The sequence below is a fragment of the Eleutherodactylus coqui genome, chromosome 12 (assembly GCF_035609145.1).
Source record: "Eleutherodactylus coqui strain aEleCoq1 chromosome 12, aEleCoq1.hap1, whole genome shotgun sequence".
Classification (NCBI taxonomy): Eukaryota; Metazoa; Chordata; class Amphibia; order Anura; family Eleutherodactylidae; genus Eleutherodactylus; species Eleutherodactylus coqui.
Window position 1 is genome coordinate 124,832,520 of NC_089848.1, and position 20,577 is coordinate 124,853,096.

At 44.5% G+C, this 20,577-nt stretch overlaps 1 protein-coding gene across 1 annotated transcript in view; it reads left to right on the forward strand.

The window, feature by feature from the left end:
* Window positions 1-20,577, forward strand: part of LOC136587231 (macrophage mannose receptor 1-like) — a 327,799-nt gene that overhangs the window by 188,486 nt on the left and 118,736 nt on the right. Inside the window, exons 17-18 of the mRNA XM_066585788.1 lie at window positions 1,749-1,984; window positions 18,933-19,098. Coding sequence (XP_066441885.1) covers window positions 1,749-1,984; window positions 18,933-19,098 — 402 coding nt within the window. The remainder of the gene's footprint in view (window positions 1-1,748; window positions 1,985-18,932; window positions 19,099-20,577) is intronic.

Genomic DNA, 20,577 nt, shown 5'->3' on the forward strand with positions numbered 1-20,577 from the left:
CGCAGGAAACCTGTGTATTCACTGCATATTTGCGCACCATCTCAGTGGGCCCATCTGCGTTCTTTTTTGCATTCCCAAATATGCAGGCATAAGCGAATTTCGATTGCGCAAATACGTAACGTATTTGTGCGACCGAAATATGATTACACCCGCGTGAACAAGCCCTAATAGTGACCCCTATAGTGGTCGCAGTAGTAATAGTGTCCCATATAGTGGTCGTAGTAGTAATTGTAAATCTCGAAGTGGCCCCAGTAAAAATATTGACCCCCACAGTGGCCCCAGTAGTAACAGGGTACCCCACAGTGGCCCCAGTAGTAAGAGCGACGTACACAGTAGCTCCAGTAGTAAGAGCGACCCCCACAGTAGTAATAACCCCACAGCAATATTATCCCCAACAGTATTAAACCCCCACCACCTCCCCCAACAGCAGCAATATTACCCCCCCAACAGCAGCAATATTACCCCCCCCCGAACAGCAGCAATATTAACTCCCCCCAACAGCAGCACTATTAACCCCCTCCCCCCCAACAGCAGCAATATTAACCCCCCCCCCCCCAACAGCAGCAATATTAACCCCCCCAACAGCAGCAATATTAACCCCCCCCCAACGGCAGCAATATTAACCCCCCCCCCCAACGGCAGCAATATTAACCTCCCCCCGAAACAGCAGCAATATTAACCCCCCCAGCAGCAGCAATAATATTAAACCCCCTCAGCAGCAGCAATAATATTAACCCTTCCCCCAGCAGCAATAATATTAACCCCCCCCCCCTCCCGCCCCAGCGGCGGCAGCAATAATATTAACCCCCTCCACCCAGCAGCGGCGGCAGCAATAATATTAACCTCCCCCCCCCAGCAGTAGCAGCAGCAATAATAATATTAACCCTCCCCCCAAAGCAGCCACCATTAACCTTCCTTCCTTCCCCAACCCATGCAGCGGGCCACATAACACGAGGCAGTGGGCCGGATTCGGCCTGCAGGCCTTGTGTTTGACACATGTGCCATAAACTAAGACAGACTTTCAAACAAACAAATACAGATCCAAGACCCCTAAGTACAGTAATTGCAGACAACAGACCCCATAATCAAATACAAATCCCAAACCCTTTAAATAAGTGCCGACCATAACTAAATACAAAGGCCAGACCAGACCCCCTAAAACAAGTTAGACCCTCCTAAGCTCTGAATTAATAGAGACACCAGACTCCTCCTAAACACAATCCTCATACCAGACTATCCCCAGAATTCAGACCCAAGACCAGACATACAGATATTCACCTCTCCTCTTCCTGCAATTTGCCTCACTCTTAGACTTCGCTGCAAGCAACACTCTGATGCAGGATGTGTATCCTGTAGTGATGCAAACAAAATAGGCCAACATATCCAAAAAACAACGCAAGGAATGTGTAGGTGGGGGTCGCCATTTCTGAAATGTTATAAAGCAGAATCTCCTATTAAAGTGGTTGTGTTGTTTACAAAAGCCAAGACTGGTACAAAATAGTCATTTGTATTTTATACCGCTATTAAGGGGAATGTGCCGCTGAGCGTAGGGACCGTCTCACTGAATCCTGCACACTGGTTTACCATGCAGTTGGAGAGTCAAGAGCTGAACAAACAGGTCCCCAGCCACGTGGACTCTTGCCATATTGATTTCTTTTAAATATGCTATAATGTAATTTCTAATCTCTTCTAATGTAAGAGTTTCTTGACTTCTTGCTAACTTGTTTGTTTGCATTAACTTGCTTTAGACCCCAGTCTGCCGGTTCTTCCCACCACTCCTCCTGCCCGTAACTACTATAAATATGGAGATGCCAGCTACAAGTTTGATAAAACCAAGGGGAGCTGGGACGATGCCCGTCAGGCGTGTCGGACGGATAACGCACAGCTAGTCAGCATCTTAGACGAGTTCACCGCATCTTTTCTAAGACTTCACTTGGCTAAACATAAGGAGCCTTTTTGGATCGGCCTCTACAGCGGGAACGAGGTGAGAAGAATTTTATTTATTTTTTTTTTTTTTTAAATCAATTTTTTATTAAGGTTTTTTCATAATATATTCCATATATCGATACATTTGAATGAGACGCTGATTGGATTAAACATTTCTTTCAATATATAACTTTTTCGTGTGGCCGGCAGGACTCGCATGGGTCTCCTCCTTACTGATCTCGGGTCACTGACCCTCCCTCAGTCCCTCCCCCTCCTCTGTGGGGCAGTAAACTGGGAGATGCGGAATCTAGTAAATGCCGGTAAGTCTTCCAGCTTGTAGGCCGGTTAACCGATTCCCCTAGGTGGACAGAGACAGATTAGGTTGTTCATCTAAAATATGCCACCTGCCGGTCACACTGATACAGAAAACAGAAGTGTATTAAAGGTCTGGGGTTGATGGGGGTCTAGGGGGGGGGGGGGTTAATGCGGTGTTGGGAGAGGGAAATGTGCCCGGGAGAGAGGCTCCCAGTGTTTAGATTAGGGTCCCCAGGGGGGAGGTGTTTCTCTCTCTCTTACCTCCACTCAGGCCTCTCCGCTTCAGCTGGGGCACATCACGTCTACGTTCATGTCCAACGCACGGGGTCCGATCTGTTACCTGAGCCTCCCGGTGTCTGGGGCACGTCTCGTCCCCTAAACACAAGATGCTCACCCCTCCTATCTTTGTGTCCAGGTATTAAGTACGCCCTCTACGGATTTTTCCTTCTTAGTTCTCTCCAAGGGAACCAGGTTAGAATGAAATCTTCCTGAGTACCCTTCGCCCAGCTCGTCAACTCCTCCAGATTACAAATTAAGTCTGCTTTTTCTCTCCACTGGGTTAGTAAGGGCGGAGTCTGTTGTAGCCAGTTCAAGGGGATGAGGGCCTTAGCTGCATCTAATAATGATGCTATTAGTTTATTCTTATAGGGATGAAAGTTTGCGGCTGGTTTCCATAGAAACACAATTTCTGGGGAGATCGAGAAATCAGGGGAGAGAACTTTCAAGTCTCTCTCTACCTCCCTTCAGAATGTCGTGACTCCCGGGCAGTCCCACCAGATGTGGAGGTAGGACCCTATTGCCGCGTCGCACCTCCAACATCTGTCGTGGGTAGCAAGTTTATAATTGTACAGCCATTGAGGGGTTTTGTACCACCGTACTAGTAACTTATAGTGGCTTTCTTGCATAAGAACACATGGTGATCGGCCGTACGCTAATTTTAAAATTACCTTGGTGTCGGCCGTCCATAAAGAAATCTTGAGCTCTTTTTCCCAGGAAATTAAGAAAGCAGGTTTCGCAAATAGAGGGGGGGGGGGCTATGAAGCTTTTCCTAATAAAGGATATCTTTCTGGAGTTTGCGCTGCCTGTTTCAGTTGTAGTTTCAAAAGTTGTTTTGGGTCTAGTTGATGTATGTTTGTTGAGGAAGGTGCTAATGACTTTTCTAGCGTGAGCGAGCTGTAGGAAGGAGAGAGTGTTGTTGGGTGCCAGTGTGGTCAGTATGTCCCCCGGGGTCCTGTGAGCTAAGGCCTGCATGTCTCCAACTTTGGTGTCTCTCAACTGTTTCCAGATGCTTAAGGAGCCCGGGTCTGGTTGAAGGTCTAGTAGCCTATATATACTTCGTATTGGTGTTAGGGGTGAAGGGGCTGGGGCCAATGTTTCTTTGAGTTTGTCCCAGTTCTCACATGGGCCTTTGAGCAGGATGTTAAATCCTTTTGCTCTATATTGACTCTTCACCGGGAACCATAAGTCTTCCACAAGACGGTCTCCGTGAGAGACTCTTGCAAATTCCTGGAGTAATGGGTCCCTAGAGGGATGCGTAAGGTCCATCCAATAGCTAAGTTGGTTAGCTTGATAGTAATCTCGGACATTCGGCAGGTCCATTCCCCCCTCCGTCCTTCTCCTTGTCATTAGACTATACGCTAGCCTAGGTCTCTTCTGTCTCCATACAAATCCCGTAAAAAGTGTTCGGATCGATTTGAAATAGGACAAAGGGAGATGGATTGGTATCATGCGTAATTTGTATAGGATTACGGGTAAGACATATGACTTCAATACGTTCTTTCTCTCAAACCATGAGAGACATGGGAGGTCAAAGGATTGTAGAAGCTTTTTTATTGAAGGAACTAAGGGTTGAAAGTTCTGCGTGAACAGATCTTCTGCTTTTTTGGTGAGTTTGATCCCAAGGTATTCTACCACCGTCTCGGACCAGGCAAAGGGTGAACCGGATCTCCACGTCACGTCACATGTCTCGGGGATCGAGACATTAAGAATCGTAGATTTAGTAAAATTAACTTTAAAATTTGAGAGGAGGCCAAAGTCCCGGAGTAGTGTGGTCAATCTAGGTATGCTTCTTTCGGGCTGCGTGATCACAAACATTATGTCGTCCGCGAAAGCAGCTGCTGACAGTGTGTACGAGTGGACGCTCAGCCCTTTTATGATCGGGTCTTGCCTCACCCACTGTAGGAGGGGTTCCAGAGTTAAAATAAATAGCGTAGGGGAAAGTGGGCACCCCTGCCGTGTCCCATTTCGTATATCGAACGGGGGTGACAGGGAGTCATTCACCTTGAGTCTGGCATGGGGTTTTGAATAGAGGGAGAATATAGCTGAGATGAGTGTTGGGGGGAAGTTAAATCTAACGAGTACCCTTTCCATGAAGGTCCAGTCCACCCTATCAAAGGCTTTCTCAGCGTCTGTGCTGACGAAAGCCGTGGGGATTTTTCTGGTTTGTGCGTATTTGGCAGCGTGGAGCAGCCTGAGGCAATTCTCGTTGCCCTCCCTACCTTTCACAAAGCCCGCCTGTTCGGGGTCGATTAGAGAAGGGATGAATTCCCCCATTCTCCTGGCCAGAATTTTGGCCCAGATTTTGACATCTTGATTGATAAGCGATATTGGCCTATAACTACTGCATTGCTCCGGATTCTTATTTTCTTTCAGAATGAGGGTGATATGAGCCCCCTGGGCTTGTTTAGGGAGGTCGGCGCCATTTAAGAGGGCATTTAGTGTTTCTGTCAAACGGGGGAGTAATTGGGCCCTAAAGATCTTGTAGTATGTTAGTGTTAAGCCATCAGGCCCTGGGCTTTTGCCCTGTGGGAAGGAGTCTAGGGTCTCCTCCACTTCCTTTAGCGTGATCGGGTTTAGTAGGGAGGCTGCGTCTGTGGAGTTTAGTTTGGGGAGCTTTAGGGAATTCAAAAATGAGTCTATTCTATCTTTAGTGTGCAAACATAAAGGGAGATCTCCTGATTCCCTCATATTATAGAGTTGTTAGTAGAATCGTTGAAACTCCCTGGCTATATCCGGGGTGGCAGAGACCACTTTCCCCGTTTTGTGTTTTTAATGTGTGAATAGCATTCCTGGTCTTGGTCTTTTTTAAGAGTGAGGTCGTAAGTTTGCTGCCTCGGTTGCCATGGGCATAGTATATTTGTTTTAAGTACATATGCTTCTTATTAAACTTGTCCATTAGCAGGCAGCGTAGTTGATGTCTTTTGGTAGCTAATTCTTCTAGGTTATTTTTCGTTTGTGACAGTTTAGCTGTGTATTCTAGTTTTGCTATTTGGGCCAGTAGATTATCGGTTTCTTTTTGTTTTTGTTTTTTGATCTTTGAGCCAAGGGCTATTAGTAGGCCTCTTACAAAGGCTTTATGCGCCTCTCAGACCGTTGGTAGTGCCGTGTTTCCATCTGAATTAATTTGGAAGTATTCCTCTAATAGTCCCTCTATCTTAGATCTGTCTTCAATGGGATCCAATAGGGAGTCGTTCAGTTTCCATTTCCACTCACCCGGAGCAGGGAAAGGAAGGCAAATATCCACATGAATAGGGGCATGATCCGAGACGGTGATAGAGCCCATGCTTGCCTTTTTTATGGATGCCAAAAGGTTGGAGGAAGTAAGTATATAGTCAAGTCTTTGGAAGGTAGAATGAACATGGGAGTAATACGAGTAGTCCTTAGTCGAGGGATGGAGGTAGCGCCAAGTGTCCGAGATTCCTAGTTCCTGTATAGAGCGTCCTAGTCTCCTCAATTTTGCTTGGGGGATTTGGGATCGGCCCGAAGAGGAATCCAATAGAGGATTCAGGGTAGCATTTAGGTCCCCGCCCAAAATAATATATCCTGAGGCAAACTGCCTCAGGGTATCTAGCTGTTCAATTAGCCAGGATATTTGATCTGAGTTGGGTGTGTATAGGTTAGCTATTGTTAATTTAATGTTACTTATTGATCCCCTGAGGAAGAGCACTCTACCCTCTCCATCCTGGTGTTGCGCTTCAAGCTTAAATGGGGTTGATTTGTGGAATACTGTCGTTACCCCTTTAGAGGCCGAGCTCGGGTGGGTACTATGGAAGTATTGCGAGAAACCTAATCCCTTTAAGGGAAAATGTTTGTCGTTTTTGAAATGTTTTTCTTGCATCATGAGTATTTTAGTTTTACATTTTCTAAGGATGTAAGCTATATTGTGTCTCTTACCCATGGAGTTCAGACCCCGAACGTTGAACGACGTGAACCTCACTGGAGCCATGCCGAGGGAAGTCATTCGAGCCTCCAGCTGTACCTATAGGGATAAGCGAGCAGAGAGAAAGAACGAGATGCGTAATTTGAAAGTGGCTTCGGGAGGTCTTCCTGTTTCTTGAACTTTTAGGTGGGTCCTCTCTATATGCACAAGAGTATAGGAAAGGGGAGGGGGGTGAGGAAGAGCGAGGTAAGGTAAGATGGGATGGGATGGGAGGGGTGTATAGGTGGGAGCAGTCCCGGTATGTACTCGGGAGTTACAGATAGAGTGTACAACAAACAATTTAAGTCGACTTGAATCGAGTCAAGTTTAAATTAGAATTCCAGGGGAGCGTCAGGTGAGTCGTGGTCCACGCAGTCCCAAGGGGGGGGTGCGCGAAGCAGCTCACCAGATCTCCCGAGTCCTCTTGCGGGTAATCAAAAGTAGGTGAATTTAACAAACAACAATAGTAATACTTTTGTTTGGGTCTGGCCAATAGGGCCAGGCCCCGCCACGGGTACGCATCCCCGCCAACAATATGGGTACAGTGAGCAAAAAACGTCTGCTCAAAAAGAAAACTTTTTCAACTGGTGCAATGAACTGCAGCTTTTTCCAATTTCACTTTTCAAATAGAGCCTCAGTTGCTCAAGTTCTTAAGTATTTTCATAAGGGAGGTCCGCTTTGGTTTTCTTTTTCTTCCCTCTGGGGGATTTGGTAGTCCCGGTATTCTGTTCTGCATTGATCGCAAGCAACTGGGGCAGTGGAGAGAGATCTGGAATCGGGAGCCAGTTAGGGACCTCGATCGGTTCCACTTCTAAGAGATGCCAGCATTTCTGTAGATTTTCTGGAGTACGAATGTTGATTCTCCAGCCTTTTAAGTTTATTCCCAGACCGAATGGGAATAGCCATGAGTATTTAATTTCTTTGGCTCGCAGAGCTACTAACAAGGGTCTCATCAGGCGACGTTTGGCTAATGTTGTCGGTGCGAGGTCTTGAAAAAGTGCAATCGGTGCCCCTTCATATTGTAAGTTTCGGTTATTTCTTGAAGCCTCTAAGATTGCATGAGCGTCCGGAAACGCTAAGAGTTTGCATATAACGTCTCTGGGTGGTTCAGACCCAGCTGGTGAGGGTCTCAGAGATCTATGAATGCGTTCGATAGCAATAAGTTTGGCTCTGTCTTGCCTGAGAAGATGAGTGAACAGCTCAGTAGCAATTTTGGCTAAGGTTTCCGGTGCCCATGTCTCGGGTAGTCCTTTAATTCGTATGTTATTCCGCCTATTGCGGTTTTCGAGATCCTCTTGCATAGTCAGGACCTGATTTAGCTGGTGATGATGTTCTCTTACTATTTGCTCAAGTTCTGTTGAGTGTGACACGAGATTGGATGCAGAGGATTCTAGTTCTTCTACCTTTTTCCCCATTGACTTTATTTCTTCTTTGATCTCTGAGAGATCTGGGACAATCGGTCTAAGTGCCTTGGTAATCAGATTTTTCATAAAGCTTCTCGATACTTGTTCATTTCCCTCTCCCTCTGACGAGGGCTCTTCTTCTCTTTCTAGACTCTGGGATGTAGGAGTTGTTAAGTTCAGAGCTTTCCTGCCAGAGGGGTGGGGGGATCTAGAGACTCTTTCTTTGAGGAACTTTTGCATGTCTGATTGTCCCTTAATTGGTCTGGGTGTGTCGAGGGTGTCAGCGCTTCTGTCTCGGTTATTCTTCCCCATGCTTTGTAGGTGTTGGCTAGAGATTTCCACCCCGCAACAAGGCCCGGCCCCTCAGAGCGCCTTCTCAGGGGGTCATTGAGTGCCTGCGGTTTCTTTCTAAGAATACAGTTGCTTGCAGTGGAATGTTATGATTGGCTCGCAAGTGTATCACTGTTAAGCCGTTGGCTGTGCTCGGTGGGAGCAGTTTTTCTTGTGGGGCTCCGGACGGAACTTCCTTATAAAAATTCAGGCAAAGCCTGTAAACGCAGTCACTTGTGTGTCTAATAAATGTAGGCGCTTTCGTCACTTTCACTCTTGTCTCCTAACCCACCGAGTGTTGTCTGTTCTGATAGACAGGGGAGTAGGGCTCAACTCCTTGCTCCCTATGGTTTGTGGTATGAGGACTCAAATTTGTTTGAGGCAGTTGCGTGGTAGGACTGTTGGGGTCCTCAGTTGGTGCGCAGATGGGTGCTGCTGTAATGCTCAGGAGTCTCAGGGGCCGAAGGGTTCTCTGGGGTGTTGCGCCCAGGGCCTATAGATAGGGGGTACAGATCCTGTCTGTGGTGCCTCAGTTCAGACTTCCCTGGGGTGCCCAGGAGGTTTATTTATATAGTCAATGTCTCCCATTTCTTCCCCCTTTAAGGATTACAGGATGGGTATTGGGGTTCTATGGTTGTCTCCCACTGTATCTTGGTGGGGTGCTCTCTGGCGCTGTGAGTCTGCGGTACTCGGGCCGACCTGGCTATGCAGGGTGCTGCTGTTGTGGTCTTTGGTGGAGGGGGAGGGGTGCGATTCTTCTCGCGCTGTAAGGAGAAGCGTGCGGCGGGGGGTGTCGGGGGTGCAGTTACGGTAGTGCAGCCCTCCTGGTGTTAGCCGTTCCTGCTGGATTTACCCCACCACCTGCTTCTGCGGTCTGAGCTGGGAGCTGCTCCTCGCTCCCTCCGATCCGCAGCGTGGGCCTCTTTCCCCACTCACCACTTCCCGCCTTTGTGAGGGTCGCCGCTGCCATGTTGTTCCGCGGCTCCTCAGGTGTCTGCACCCACCTTCTTCGTCCGGTTCTCGTCCGGAGTGTCCCTTTAGGTATTTGAGAGGTCGCCGTTGCCCGCTCCTGCCCGTCCGGGCTCTATCACTTCTCTCGCTTCCGCATCGGCGCCAAAATCGAGGCCCCGGCTTCTCTATTGGTGCTAGGCCCTAGCGGGCAGCCGCGGTTTAGAAGACTCCGGAGCGTCTCTTTCCGCTCCCTAGCTGACAGAGGTGTTGTTGGCGATAATGAGCGGGGTCTCCGAGAGGCAGGGGTGCCGTCAATTCGTTTTTTCTGCTCTGTGTGTCCGGAGTAAGGGCTCCGTGCGTCCGCTCTCTCTGTTCGCTAGGCCACGCCCCCCAAGAATTTTATTATTAATAATTTTTAATTCATAAGAAAAAAACAGATAGAAACTTCTAGGCAACGTGGATCTGCTCCTAGAGAATGTGCTGACCTCTCCTTTGCACATCAGAAGACATTTGGCAGTCATGGTTAAACATGGTGACTTGAGTGACTTAGATCGCGGGCAGATTGTAGATGCCCAGAGGTGTGCTGCCAGTATTTCTGAACAGTTCTACCTGCTCTCTGTCATCAAGATGAAAATAACTAGGGAGTGGTATGAGGAAAGCAACAAAGAACTCTCCACACGGTCTTGGTCCCAAATTCACTGGAATGTAATTGCATTGGAAATGTTTGGGATATGGAAAGGATTGTGAGATCTGCTCCCACTTATCCACAAAATGTGCACCAACTGATGGAGTTGCTGCAGCGGACATGGGTCGAGTTGAGTATAGAGGATGTTCGCCACTTTGTGGAATCTGTTCCCTAATGTCATAAAGATGTGATCTCCCAAAAAATGGACCATCCCATCATATAGTAGATATGCCTAATGCAGTGATTCAGTGTAGGTACAAGCTCTCAAACTTCCTCCCATGGTAGCATAACTTTTCATAAAGCACTTTTTCAATGGCCCCAAATTTCCTACATATGAGAAGGCAAAAAGCGTAAAATAATTATTGAGCGACAAAAGCTCCCACAAGTGCTATACATACACCCTCTAGCAAGCCATAGGCACCATTGTAGCCTCCATACTACTACAAGCCATAGACTCACTTGTAAGTGTCAGCCATAAGTGTCCTCATAAATAATGCAGCCACCTGCTTAAAGGATGCGTCCTAATTAGGGCCTATGGATGTTATAGATAGGGTGTTAATGTCCTAGCAGAAGCCTTTGTTATGATTAATGTACTGGCATAGAGGACTATGGTACTACAGTATAAGTTTTAAGTACTGTTGTAAAATACCCCTTAAAGTGACCCATTATTTTTGGGACAAAATTCTATCGTGGGACCGGTCGGTGAAGATGGTATATTACATGCACTTGATCTTCTTCTCCAACACTCCATTACGTTGTTCTGGTCCTCTTTTCAGAAAGCCAAGATGGTCACCAACATTTTCTACCTAGACTGTGCTATGCTCTGTAATTGGCCAGCACTGATTACATGAGCAGCACTGACCAATCACAGAGCAGGATTAGTGCATTGGTAGCTTCCCAATGCACTATGGGTTATTAGGTAGTCTAAAGACTGTGGCGGTTATCTTGACCACCTGAAATCAAGACTGGAATTGGTGCAACAGAGGAACAAAGGAGAAGATCAAGTGCAGGTAATATACTCCCTCCATGCTCCTATCTTGGAATAGAATTTTGAATGTTGGCCTGAAACTGGAGAGCCACTATAATAAAAAATATAATAAAAATATTTAGTAATTTAATAAGTCTGGAAAAACTGCATAGAAAAGTGAATATTTAGTATAGAATACATCTTATTATTCATAAAACACTGTGAAAGTATGAACATGTATTTTATGCAGTAGTGTCATGTGCATAATATTTGTACCCAGTGCAAAGCAAGATAAGTATGTGTGCAAAAGATTGTAATGACATTTTTACTAACAGGGTTTCAGATACTGAGCATGCAGTGCTCTCATAATTACGCTTTGTAATGTTTTACTAAGAGAGAAGTATCACATATGCTGTAGGTTTGAATTGCTTACTTTATGGGAGATGCCCCACATAACCTCTTGCATTGAAACAATAAAACAGAAGAGCTTGAAAACATTAATTGAGTGTTTCTCATTTTCTTCTCCGATGCATCAAATAATAATTCGGCATACCTGATTGATATGGTTACGATACCCCGTGAGCATCACCTAAATTAAGTGATTACTTTAACAATACATAGAAACAAAAATCATATACTTTTTAGGTATCTACACTACTGTTATAAGTTGAAGAATCCATGTATTAGGTAATTTAGTGTGAAATGTTAATCCTATAAGAAATAAATAAAAAATAAAGCCTGAATTTGTATTTTTTTCTGTTTGTGCTGTAAACGTAAATTACCCAGAGGAGCTTGCATGGCCTTATAAGTCTCCTCACTCACCTCCTAGGTGTCTCCACACACCTTCTGGGTGCTCTTCTTAAGGAGACACAATACCCCTCCTGACTCTCGTATGTACCATAAACAGCTCTTAAAATATACAATTTCTCGAGGGGCGTGGCCAGCAGCCAATGGCAGAGGAAGCATAGCTCCTCTCTCTGCCTGCACCAATGGCTTAAAGCAGCACTAAGCAGCAGAAGACACAAGCACAGGAAGATTCCCCTCCCTCATAAAGCCTCCTGAAACCTCCCAGCACTGAAGAATGGCAAAAGGCAGGGCAAAGAAGAGCCCAGCAAAGCTCAGAAAGTGCTCTCCTGGTAGTGGAAAAATCCAAGATGGCGGCCACCAGCAGCAGTAGCATTTCCACGTGGGCTCCAGCACAGCTTCTGACACTGTGACAGGGGACTCTGATAAGGGGAAGGAATCACAACTCCTTGATGAGTCTCTGCCTCACTCTGCTGACAGCTCTCCATCACCAGCAGTGTTATCAGAGCCACAGGAGGGGGAGTGAGGAGAGCATGGATGGCTTTCATGCATTAACCCCTTCAGCGCCTGCTACTCTCCTCTCCAAAGAAAAACAGTGTGCAATTCATAAACATGTCCCCACTGTAACCCCTTCACAGCCCCCTAAACCCGGTGATATGCCCATTACAGAGTCACTGATGCGCTCCCTGTTAGCTGATCTAAATCTCGCTATACAGAAGGATATACAACAGGCTCTCCTCTCACTGCAAACAGAAATAACCTCCATCAGCGATTGCACTTCACGCATTGAAAATAAAATGGAGGATCTGACATCAGCCCATAATGAGCTAGTGGATACCGCCAATTCAATGGCGGACGACTTAGAGGCTTTGAAACAAAAAATTGCTGTTATGGAGGATAGGTCCAGGCGAAATAATATCCATCATATAGGCATTCCTGAGACAGTTAAAAATGATCAACGTAAAGACTTTCTTATCGATTACTTCACTCACCTTCTCCCGGATGCCACTCAACCTGATCTGATGATCGACCATGCTCACAGGCTCCCTAAGCCTAAATCATTGCCGCCCTCGATTCCTCGGGACGTTATTACCCGGATACACTTTTATCACATGAAAGACAAAATAAAGGGCGCTGCTAGACTCTCCCGCATAAGTCTTGACCGCTTCAAAAATATTCAGCTTTTCACTGATCTGGCAGTGGCCACGCTTCTGCGCAGGAGAGCTTTTTCTTCCAGTACCAAAATCCTGCGAGAACAGGGCATTAGCTACAAATGGGGTTTTCCTGTAAAGGTAATAATTACTAAAAACGGCTCTAAGTATGTAGCCCAGTCTCCAGAGGAAGCGATGCAACTGTGTAAAGCTTGGAACCTTGTAGCACAGGGATCCCCTGGACCTAGCGAGAGAAACCGCTCCCCCGATATCCGTGAGGAATGGATTGCGAAGGACGGTCAATGGACGGTCTGAGTGACTTCCTTTTTTACACTGCGAAATATAGAGATCTGCAATTTTTATTTTTTACAGCATCTCAAGCCATCTTGTTTTATCTCTGTTTTTCATCAAAGGTGTCCGCCTTCAAATGTTTTGCCGTTTCTGGCACGTTTCTTCACTGGTGGATAGTAAATCCAGTTCCCCCAGTTGGTCTCTGGTAGTCTTGATACCATTTAACCTGTTGTCTCTCTTCTATCTGTTTATCTCCTTCACCTGTGTTGTAGGGCTTATAGCCCTTGTCATGTTACATGTTCTATGTACATTCTGGTCCCAGATACTACTGTATTTGCATATTTCCTTGATGTGCTTTGCCTGGAAGGTGTCTGACCTAGAGCTGACGTTATCAGTAGGTTCAATCCAGATTCCTGTCTGGATACAAACAACTATTTTTACTTAGTTAAAATGGTTTTCAATTTAATTTCTATAAATGCTAAAGGTCTAAACTCGCCCTCTAAAAGATCCACGCTATGGAAGGAAGCCCGATCAATTGGCACAGATATCCTATGTGTCCAGGAGACACATCTAAATAAAGAGGATGCCTTCCGTCTCTCACACAAATGCTTCACCCACATTTTCTCCTCACCAGCATCCCATAAAATATGCGGGGTATCTATAGCCTTCAAAGACACAATGGCATTTTCCCTTAAAGACATCACTGATGAGGCTGGTCGCTGTGTCATATTAACGTGCTCTATCAATAACTGTGACTTTACGATAGCCTCAATATATGCCCCAAACACCAAACAACAATCATTCATTCAGAAAATTATCACCATTATTAAACGTCATAGAGTAGGCCCTCTGTTACTATTAGGAGACTTCAACAAGACTCTCCGGCCCTCTATGGACTCTTCTACTAAAGTTAATGACAGACTATCGTCCATTATTTCCCTGCTTAATGAAAATGATCTATTTGATGTCTGGCGGTTACAGCACCCAACGGAAAGCGATTATACTTTTATACTTTTTACTCGCACTCCCATAAAGTGTATAGTAGAATCGACTTTATGCTGGTAGATAAGAAGTTTCTTCACAATGTTATCTCCACCTCCATAGGCACCATCTCGTGGTCAGATTACACAACCATGGCCATGTCTATCCAAGAATGCTTCAACCACTCAATTATTAAAATTTAGCGCCTTAACAATTACATTTTGCAGCATCCTCTGTATGCCCCTCAATCCTTACAAGTACTTTCTGACTCTTTTGACCTTAACGATAACGGGGAAGTCTCTGACTCCACCCTATGGTGTGCACATAAAGCAATTATGCGGAGTCATTTTCTAAAACAAGCCTCCCACAATAAAAACATAGAAACTCCCTTTTATTATCACTACAATCCAAACTGTGCTCTCTACATTGGATGAACAAAACCTCTTTTTCAATTGTGAGGGCAAAGGAAATTTCTTCTGTCCCCAACAATTTCACGAACTGCGGATTTATGAACATGACCTAGCCTTGAGAAGGCTAAAACTGACATATTATTGGCAGGGTAATAGACCAGGTGCTCTGTTAGCGAGGCAAGTAAAACAACGCTCAGCTAAATCACGCATACCTTTTATCTACGATACCAAAAATAATAAAAAATGTTTGATCCCCAAGGTATAGCGGACACCTTAGCAAGTTATTACCAATCACTATATAATCTAGCCAAGGATAAATCAACCATTCAGCCCTCAGACATCAATATATCAAAATTTCTGAACAATTTGAAGCTGCCCACATTATCCCAATCCCAATCTGAGGTGGATTTTTTGCCCCAACTCAGCGGAAATAATAGAGGCTATTGTTTCCTTAAAATCCAATAAGTCCCCCGGCCCAGATGGCCTCACAAATGAATATTATAAAGCCTACAAACTTCTTCTAGCTCCCTACCTAACTAAGGTATTCAACGAAATTGTTTATAAAGGCCATACCCCCCCAAGAGATGTTAAAGGCACTTATTATTACCCTACCCAAACCTGGGAAATCACCTGACCTTCCACAGAATTTTCAACCTATTTCCCTATTAAATACGGATATAAAATTATATGCCAAAGTACTAGCAAAAAGATTATCTGGGGTCATACCAAGTCTAATTATTAGAGATCAGGTGGGATTCATCAAGGGGCGCCAGACAGTGAACGGCACAAGGCGCTATATTAGTATTATCTCTGTGGTGTCTGGGCGGGGTACGCCTACTCTGCTCCTAGCTTTGAATGCGGAGAAGACATTTGACCGAGTGCATTGGGGTAACCTCAGAGAGGTGCTCACAAGGTTTGGTTTTTGTGGTCCCCTGCTCTCTTCATTTCTAGCCTTATACTCCTGTCCATCTGCACAGATCTATACCTCGGGCTCAGTTTCTCACCCTTTTGACATTTCCAATGGGATGCATCGAGGATGTCCGCTCTCCCCAATAGTGTTTGCTTTGGTGATGGAGCCCTTCGCACATGTGGTACGCTCGGCACCAGATATTTTAGGTATTAAAATAGGTAATTTAGAACACCACATTGGCTTGTGCAGCAGATGATATTATTTTAAGTTTGGAAGCCCCTGAATCTTCGCCTAACTATGTTTTTTAATATTATTAGTGAATTTAGCTCAGTTAGCTATTATAAAGTTAATGCCTCCAAATCCGTAGTCCTTAATATGAGGATCCCCAAACGCACTCAAACTAAATTGCAACAGACATACCCATTCCAGTGGTCAAATGGACAAATTCCCTATCTTGGTGTAACGCTAACATATCCCTTTCATTATTTGGTGTCAGTTAATTTCAAAAAGCTATTTGCCGTTCTAGAGAAGGATATTAAAACATTGCCAACCTCAGGGTTTCCTGGATAGGTCGCATTGCTCTCTCCAAAATGATACTACTAACCAAAATTCTATACCTTTTTCGTAATCTCCCAGTGATCGTACCTGATGACATTTTGAACAAATTGCAAAATATGTCACTGCAGTACGCCTCCCACTTTGCCTCTCATTGACTCAGGGGATACACACCCATCAAAAGGTGTTCCCTAATGAACCCTATTTAAAGCTCCTTGGACTAGCTCACCATTATGCTGTCACTCCACCACAAGGACTGACATGCCGCCGTTTTGTCTTTATTTTCTTTGATTTTAAGTTCTTTGTCCTGACCTAGGGGCTAGTCCCCTTCAGCTACTCACTCGAGTTGCATTATCAGTCTATTTAGCAACTTCAGATAGTTTCTTATCATTTAGGTAGCTGCAAATCTATCTTGAGGACTTTAAGGGCTTAAGTTATTGATAGCATCTGACGGCTTATATATCTCTTTTTGATCTCATCTTGTACTTTGAGGATAATTTTGTCCTCTTAATGACCATTACCGTGACCATCATTGCCACGTCATAGGTCATTCTTTTCTGATTTTTGTAAATTGCGGTGCACTGGAATTCTTCGCTGCATTGCATTTACATTTAGAGACAGATCATTTTGGCGACCACTGGTCCATGATTATCAGTCCTGGACTATGTGCGGCTTCCACACTCTATAAAAATTTAGCCACAACCCAACCTTTTGGTTGGAACTAGCGCATTGTAACCCCTGAGGAACCCACCAGTTGGGAGAAACGCGTTGGGTAACGCGCATTTTTGCTTTAAGAGCAAACTCCTTATGTGCAAGTCCTTCCCACTATACGACGCACATTAGGATACCAGATTTAGAGTGATTCTACTTTATTTGATCACTTTTCTGGATCTATGATCAATGTTGTACATCAATTGAGCTTCATCACATGACTCGATTTCCCATTGTTCATATTTCAGAAGTGGCGGTTGCTGTCGTTTTTTAAGGTTGAGTCCTATTATACGACTCCAACCTGTTTGGTCACTAGTCACTAGTGGCCTTCTTAATCCTAATCTTCCCCTTATTTGTTTGTATTTGTTTTGTTCTTCTTTTAAAGGAATTTAATAAAAGGTATTTTTTAATTTTATTAGTTTGGAAGGTCCTAGCAGTAAATTTCCCAAAGTTCTGACTGGGATTAGCTGCCCTTGTAAATTTAACGCTAACATATCCCATTCATAATTTGGTGTCAGTTAATTTCAAAAAGCTATTTGCCGTTCTAGAGAAGGATATTAAAACATTGCCAACCTCATGGTTTCCTGGATAGGTCGCATTGCTATCTCCAAAATGATACTACTAACCAAAATTCTATACCTTTTTCGTAATCTCCCCGTGACCGTACCTGATAACATTTTGAACGGATTGCAAAATATGTCACTGCAGTTTATCTGGCATAACCAACGAGCAAGAGTGGCATCTAGAATATTATACCTCCACCCTTCCTGGGGGGCTTGGGTTGTCCCTGCTTGAAAAAGTACTACCATGCCTCATTACTTGACCAATTAAAACGCTGGTGGCTTATGTCATTCACTCGTGTACACAACATATTTCATATCCCGTATAAGGAATTTTACAAGTATTTACAACTTGGACACTTCCTTCAATCTCATATCTTTCCTATTATTTTGCCCCGCTCGGAGTGCGAAATCTTTTTATTTAACGAGGAGCAACACTCTAAAGGTATTTCTAAGGCATACCCCTCACTTGCATTGTGCACTCCCGCATTTACTCCTCTATTTCAAACCAGATGGGAAGAGGATCTTAATGAATCTTTTTCTGCAGATCAATGGTCACAGGCTTTCTCACTTAGTTATAAATATTCTCACTGTGTGAACCATCTGGAAACCAATAGGAAGTTACTATATTGATGGTATCTGACACCATACCGCCTATCTAAAATCTCACCACAACACTCTAACTTGTGTTGGAGATGCCATAAACAAATTGGATCTTTAATACATATTTGGTGCTTGTGTGAACATCTCAAAACATTCTGGGAGCAAACCCACTATGCAATATGTTCAATCCTACACATTACGGTGTGTTGGGACCCTAGTGTTGCTCTTGGACATAGAGGAGGGCACATCGGCTGATCTGCTCTTGGAGTGTTTTGCTTCTGCTCTTGGGGTTTTTTGCCTTCCTCTGGATCAACAACACAGGAGGATAGACAGGCTGGACTAGATGGACATTGTCTTCATTCGACCTTACGAACTATGTTACTATGTTCTCATTATATCCCATATCTTAACGGCTGCCAGAACATCTATAGCAAAATGATGGAGGAGTAACAAGGTTCCTTCCTTGTCAGACATTTTCTTGATGGTTCAGCATAGCTGTATAATGGAACACTTGATTGCGACTAGACTTGATTCTCTAGCTGGGTTTAAAACTCAGTAGGCAAAATGGCTTGATTTTTCGGGATATACTTGATAACTTTCTTTAAAGATAAAGCAATCATTGGGTTTTTTATTTTCAGTCTGTGTAGATTCTATAGTACACCATACCTATACACATTGTAGCTTCCTATGTGTGCAGCCTACTACTGGCAAGTGTTTTGAATCCTGGCAAGGCTACCCTCAGCTCAACCTTTACATCATTGGACCCAATTTCAAGTTCAGTTTCATTAATTTACACCTGTTACTCTCCCCTGTCCCCTCTGTTAAACTTCCTCTCTGTCCAGGTGATCCTCAATACCAACTCCTAATGTTGATTGCACTAATGGATTGATACAACTTATAAGACGTGACTTACCTTATGGCATGTTAGTGTTTTATTGTGTGCTTTTACTATGGATAGAACATGCCAGATTATAATTGGATCATCATGTGTTTTTTTTTCCTTTCTTATTCCTATATGCTGCATTTATGTGATTTCTATTGATAGCATTATTTAAAACCAATAAAATATTTGTTTATAAAATATATAATTTCTCTTGAGGCCTTAGAGAGCCATATGCATGAAAAAGTGTAAAATGGCATCGCTGCTGAAATTTACATGTATACAACTTTAATTCTTTCAGACTAAAAATACGTATAAATGGGTTGATAACTGGAGAGTGCGCTACACAAAATGGGCCCCTGAGGAGCCGAGGAAAAGCACCTCCTGTGTATATGTGGATACTGATGGGCAGTGGAAGACATCGCCTTGTAATGAGACTTATTCTTTCATCTGCAAACAAACTAGCGGTAAGCTGCTCATTTCCCTATTTAATATAATTAAATCCAACGCTCCTTTACATGTGTTAATATGATAGCCAATGCTATAACTAACTAAATTCCAAGTGCTGCCCACTGCCTCCTGTCAAGTGATGTCCATCTCTAGTGACAAAGACACACTAAAACGGAACACAGAGAGTGGAGAAAGGTTGTGACTCATGCTACTGATGGAAGTCTATGGAAAGAAGAGGGGAGGGAAGAAGAGGTTATAGAAGGATAATTACACAGATGTAAGGAGGGTACAGTTTATCGCTGTTTAATGTTAGTATGATGTTTTCTTGTAATGGTACTTGGTCTCTGAGAGGGGGCGGAAAGAATGAACAGAGCTGAGCAGGAAGGAACAGGAAGTGCAGTGTGTGTAGAGAGGGTAGCTAAGCTGTGGACAGACAAAGGGAGTCTCTCCTGGTTAGTGATACAGGGCTGTAGCGATTGTCTAACAGGCAGTTTTCCTCTGGTGAACAAAGAAAGGAGTGCTAAATAGTGAAGTCATGCCAAGTGGTTCCTCTATTTCCTGCCCTCTTGCAACGCTGAACGTGTATTGGTGAGCTAGAGAGAGATTGATCCTCAGTCGGCTGGGCACCGAGCTGTAGCAGGCATCCCATGCTTATAGGCCTAAAGACTGTTTGGTGAACTAAATATTGCTTATTGTTACTTCAGGTTATATTGTTATGGATTTGCACTTGGAGTACCCGATAAATATCTGCCCCCTTCATAATTAGAAGTTCCAAGGCCTGTGCATGCACTGGAAGAATCACTCTGGCCCACTGCTCAGCAAAAATGAAACTTCTTTACTCTAATCAAGCTGCATGGGATTTTATAGATTGTATGCATAGTTAGTACGTCATGAAGTATGAATCTGTAGCTGATTGGTTATTGCCTAGGAGCTGACGTCATCATCTGTGGTATCTTAGTTGCATTCTTGGATGGGAGCGCCATCTTGAGTAGACGATGGGAGGGGGAGTAGTTAGTCAGACAGCTGTGTTAGAACAGAAGCACATATTTGCAATAGGCATTTTACTTAGTTTATTACAATCCATTACAATCCCCCCTTAAAATGACTGTTTTATCTGTCCCTAATCCTGGGCCTATCTTATCAGTCTCAATGTGCCTCGAAACTCTTTTGTGCCGCATGTTAGACGAGTTATAGTATCCCATGCCCCCCCCCCCCCCTTGCCACGGGCTTTGCTCATAGAGAAGTCAGTTGCTGTCCCTATGGGCTTAAAGGTATTATAATTGCTTAGGGGAAGGAGTCTTTAGGGGGGTGTAGGATGTCTCGTAGACCTCTGGACTCTCCCTTGATATGCCAGCCCGGTTGCCCCAGATCTTACCCCACAATCTCTGTGTTACCATGCAGGGCGGCGCAGGGTCCCGCGGTCGGCGCGCACCGCTCCGGTGTCGGCTCCAGCGCCCTGGAGCTCTGGAGTCGGGGCTCTCCTGGTGGCGTGGGGC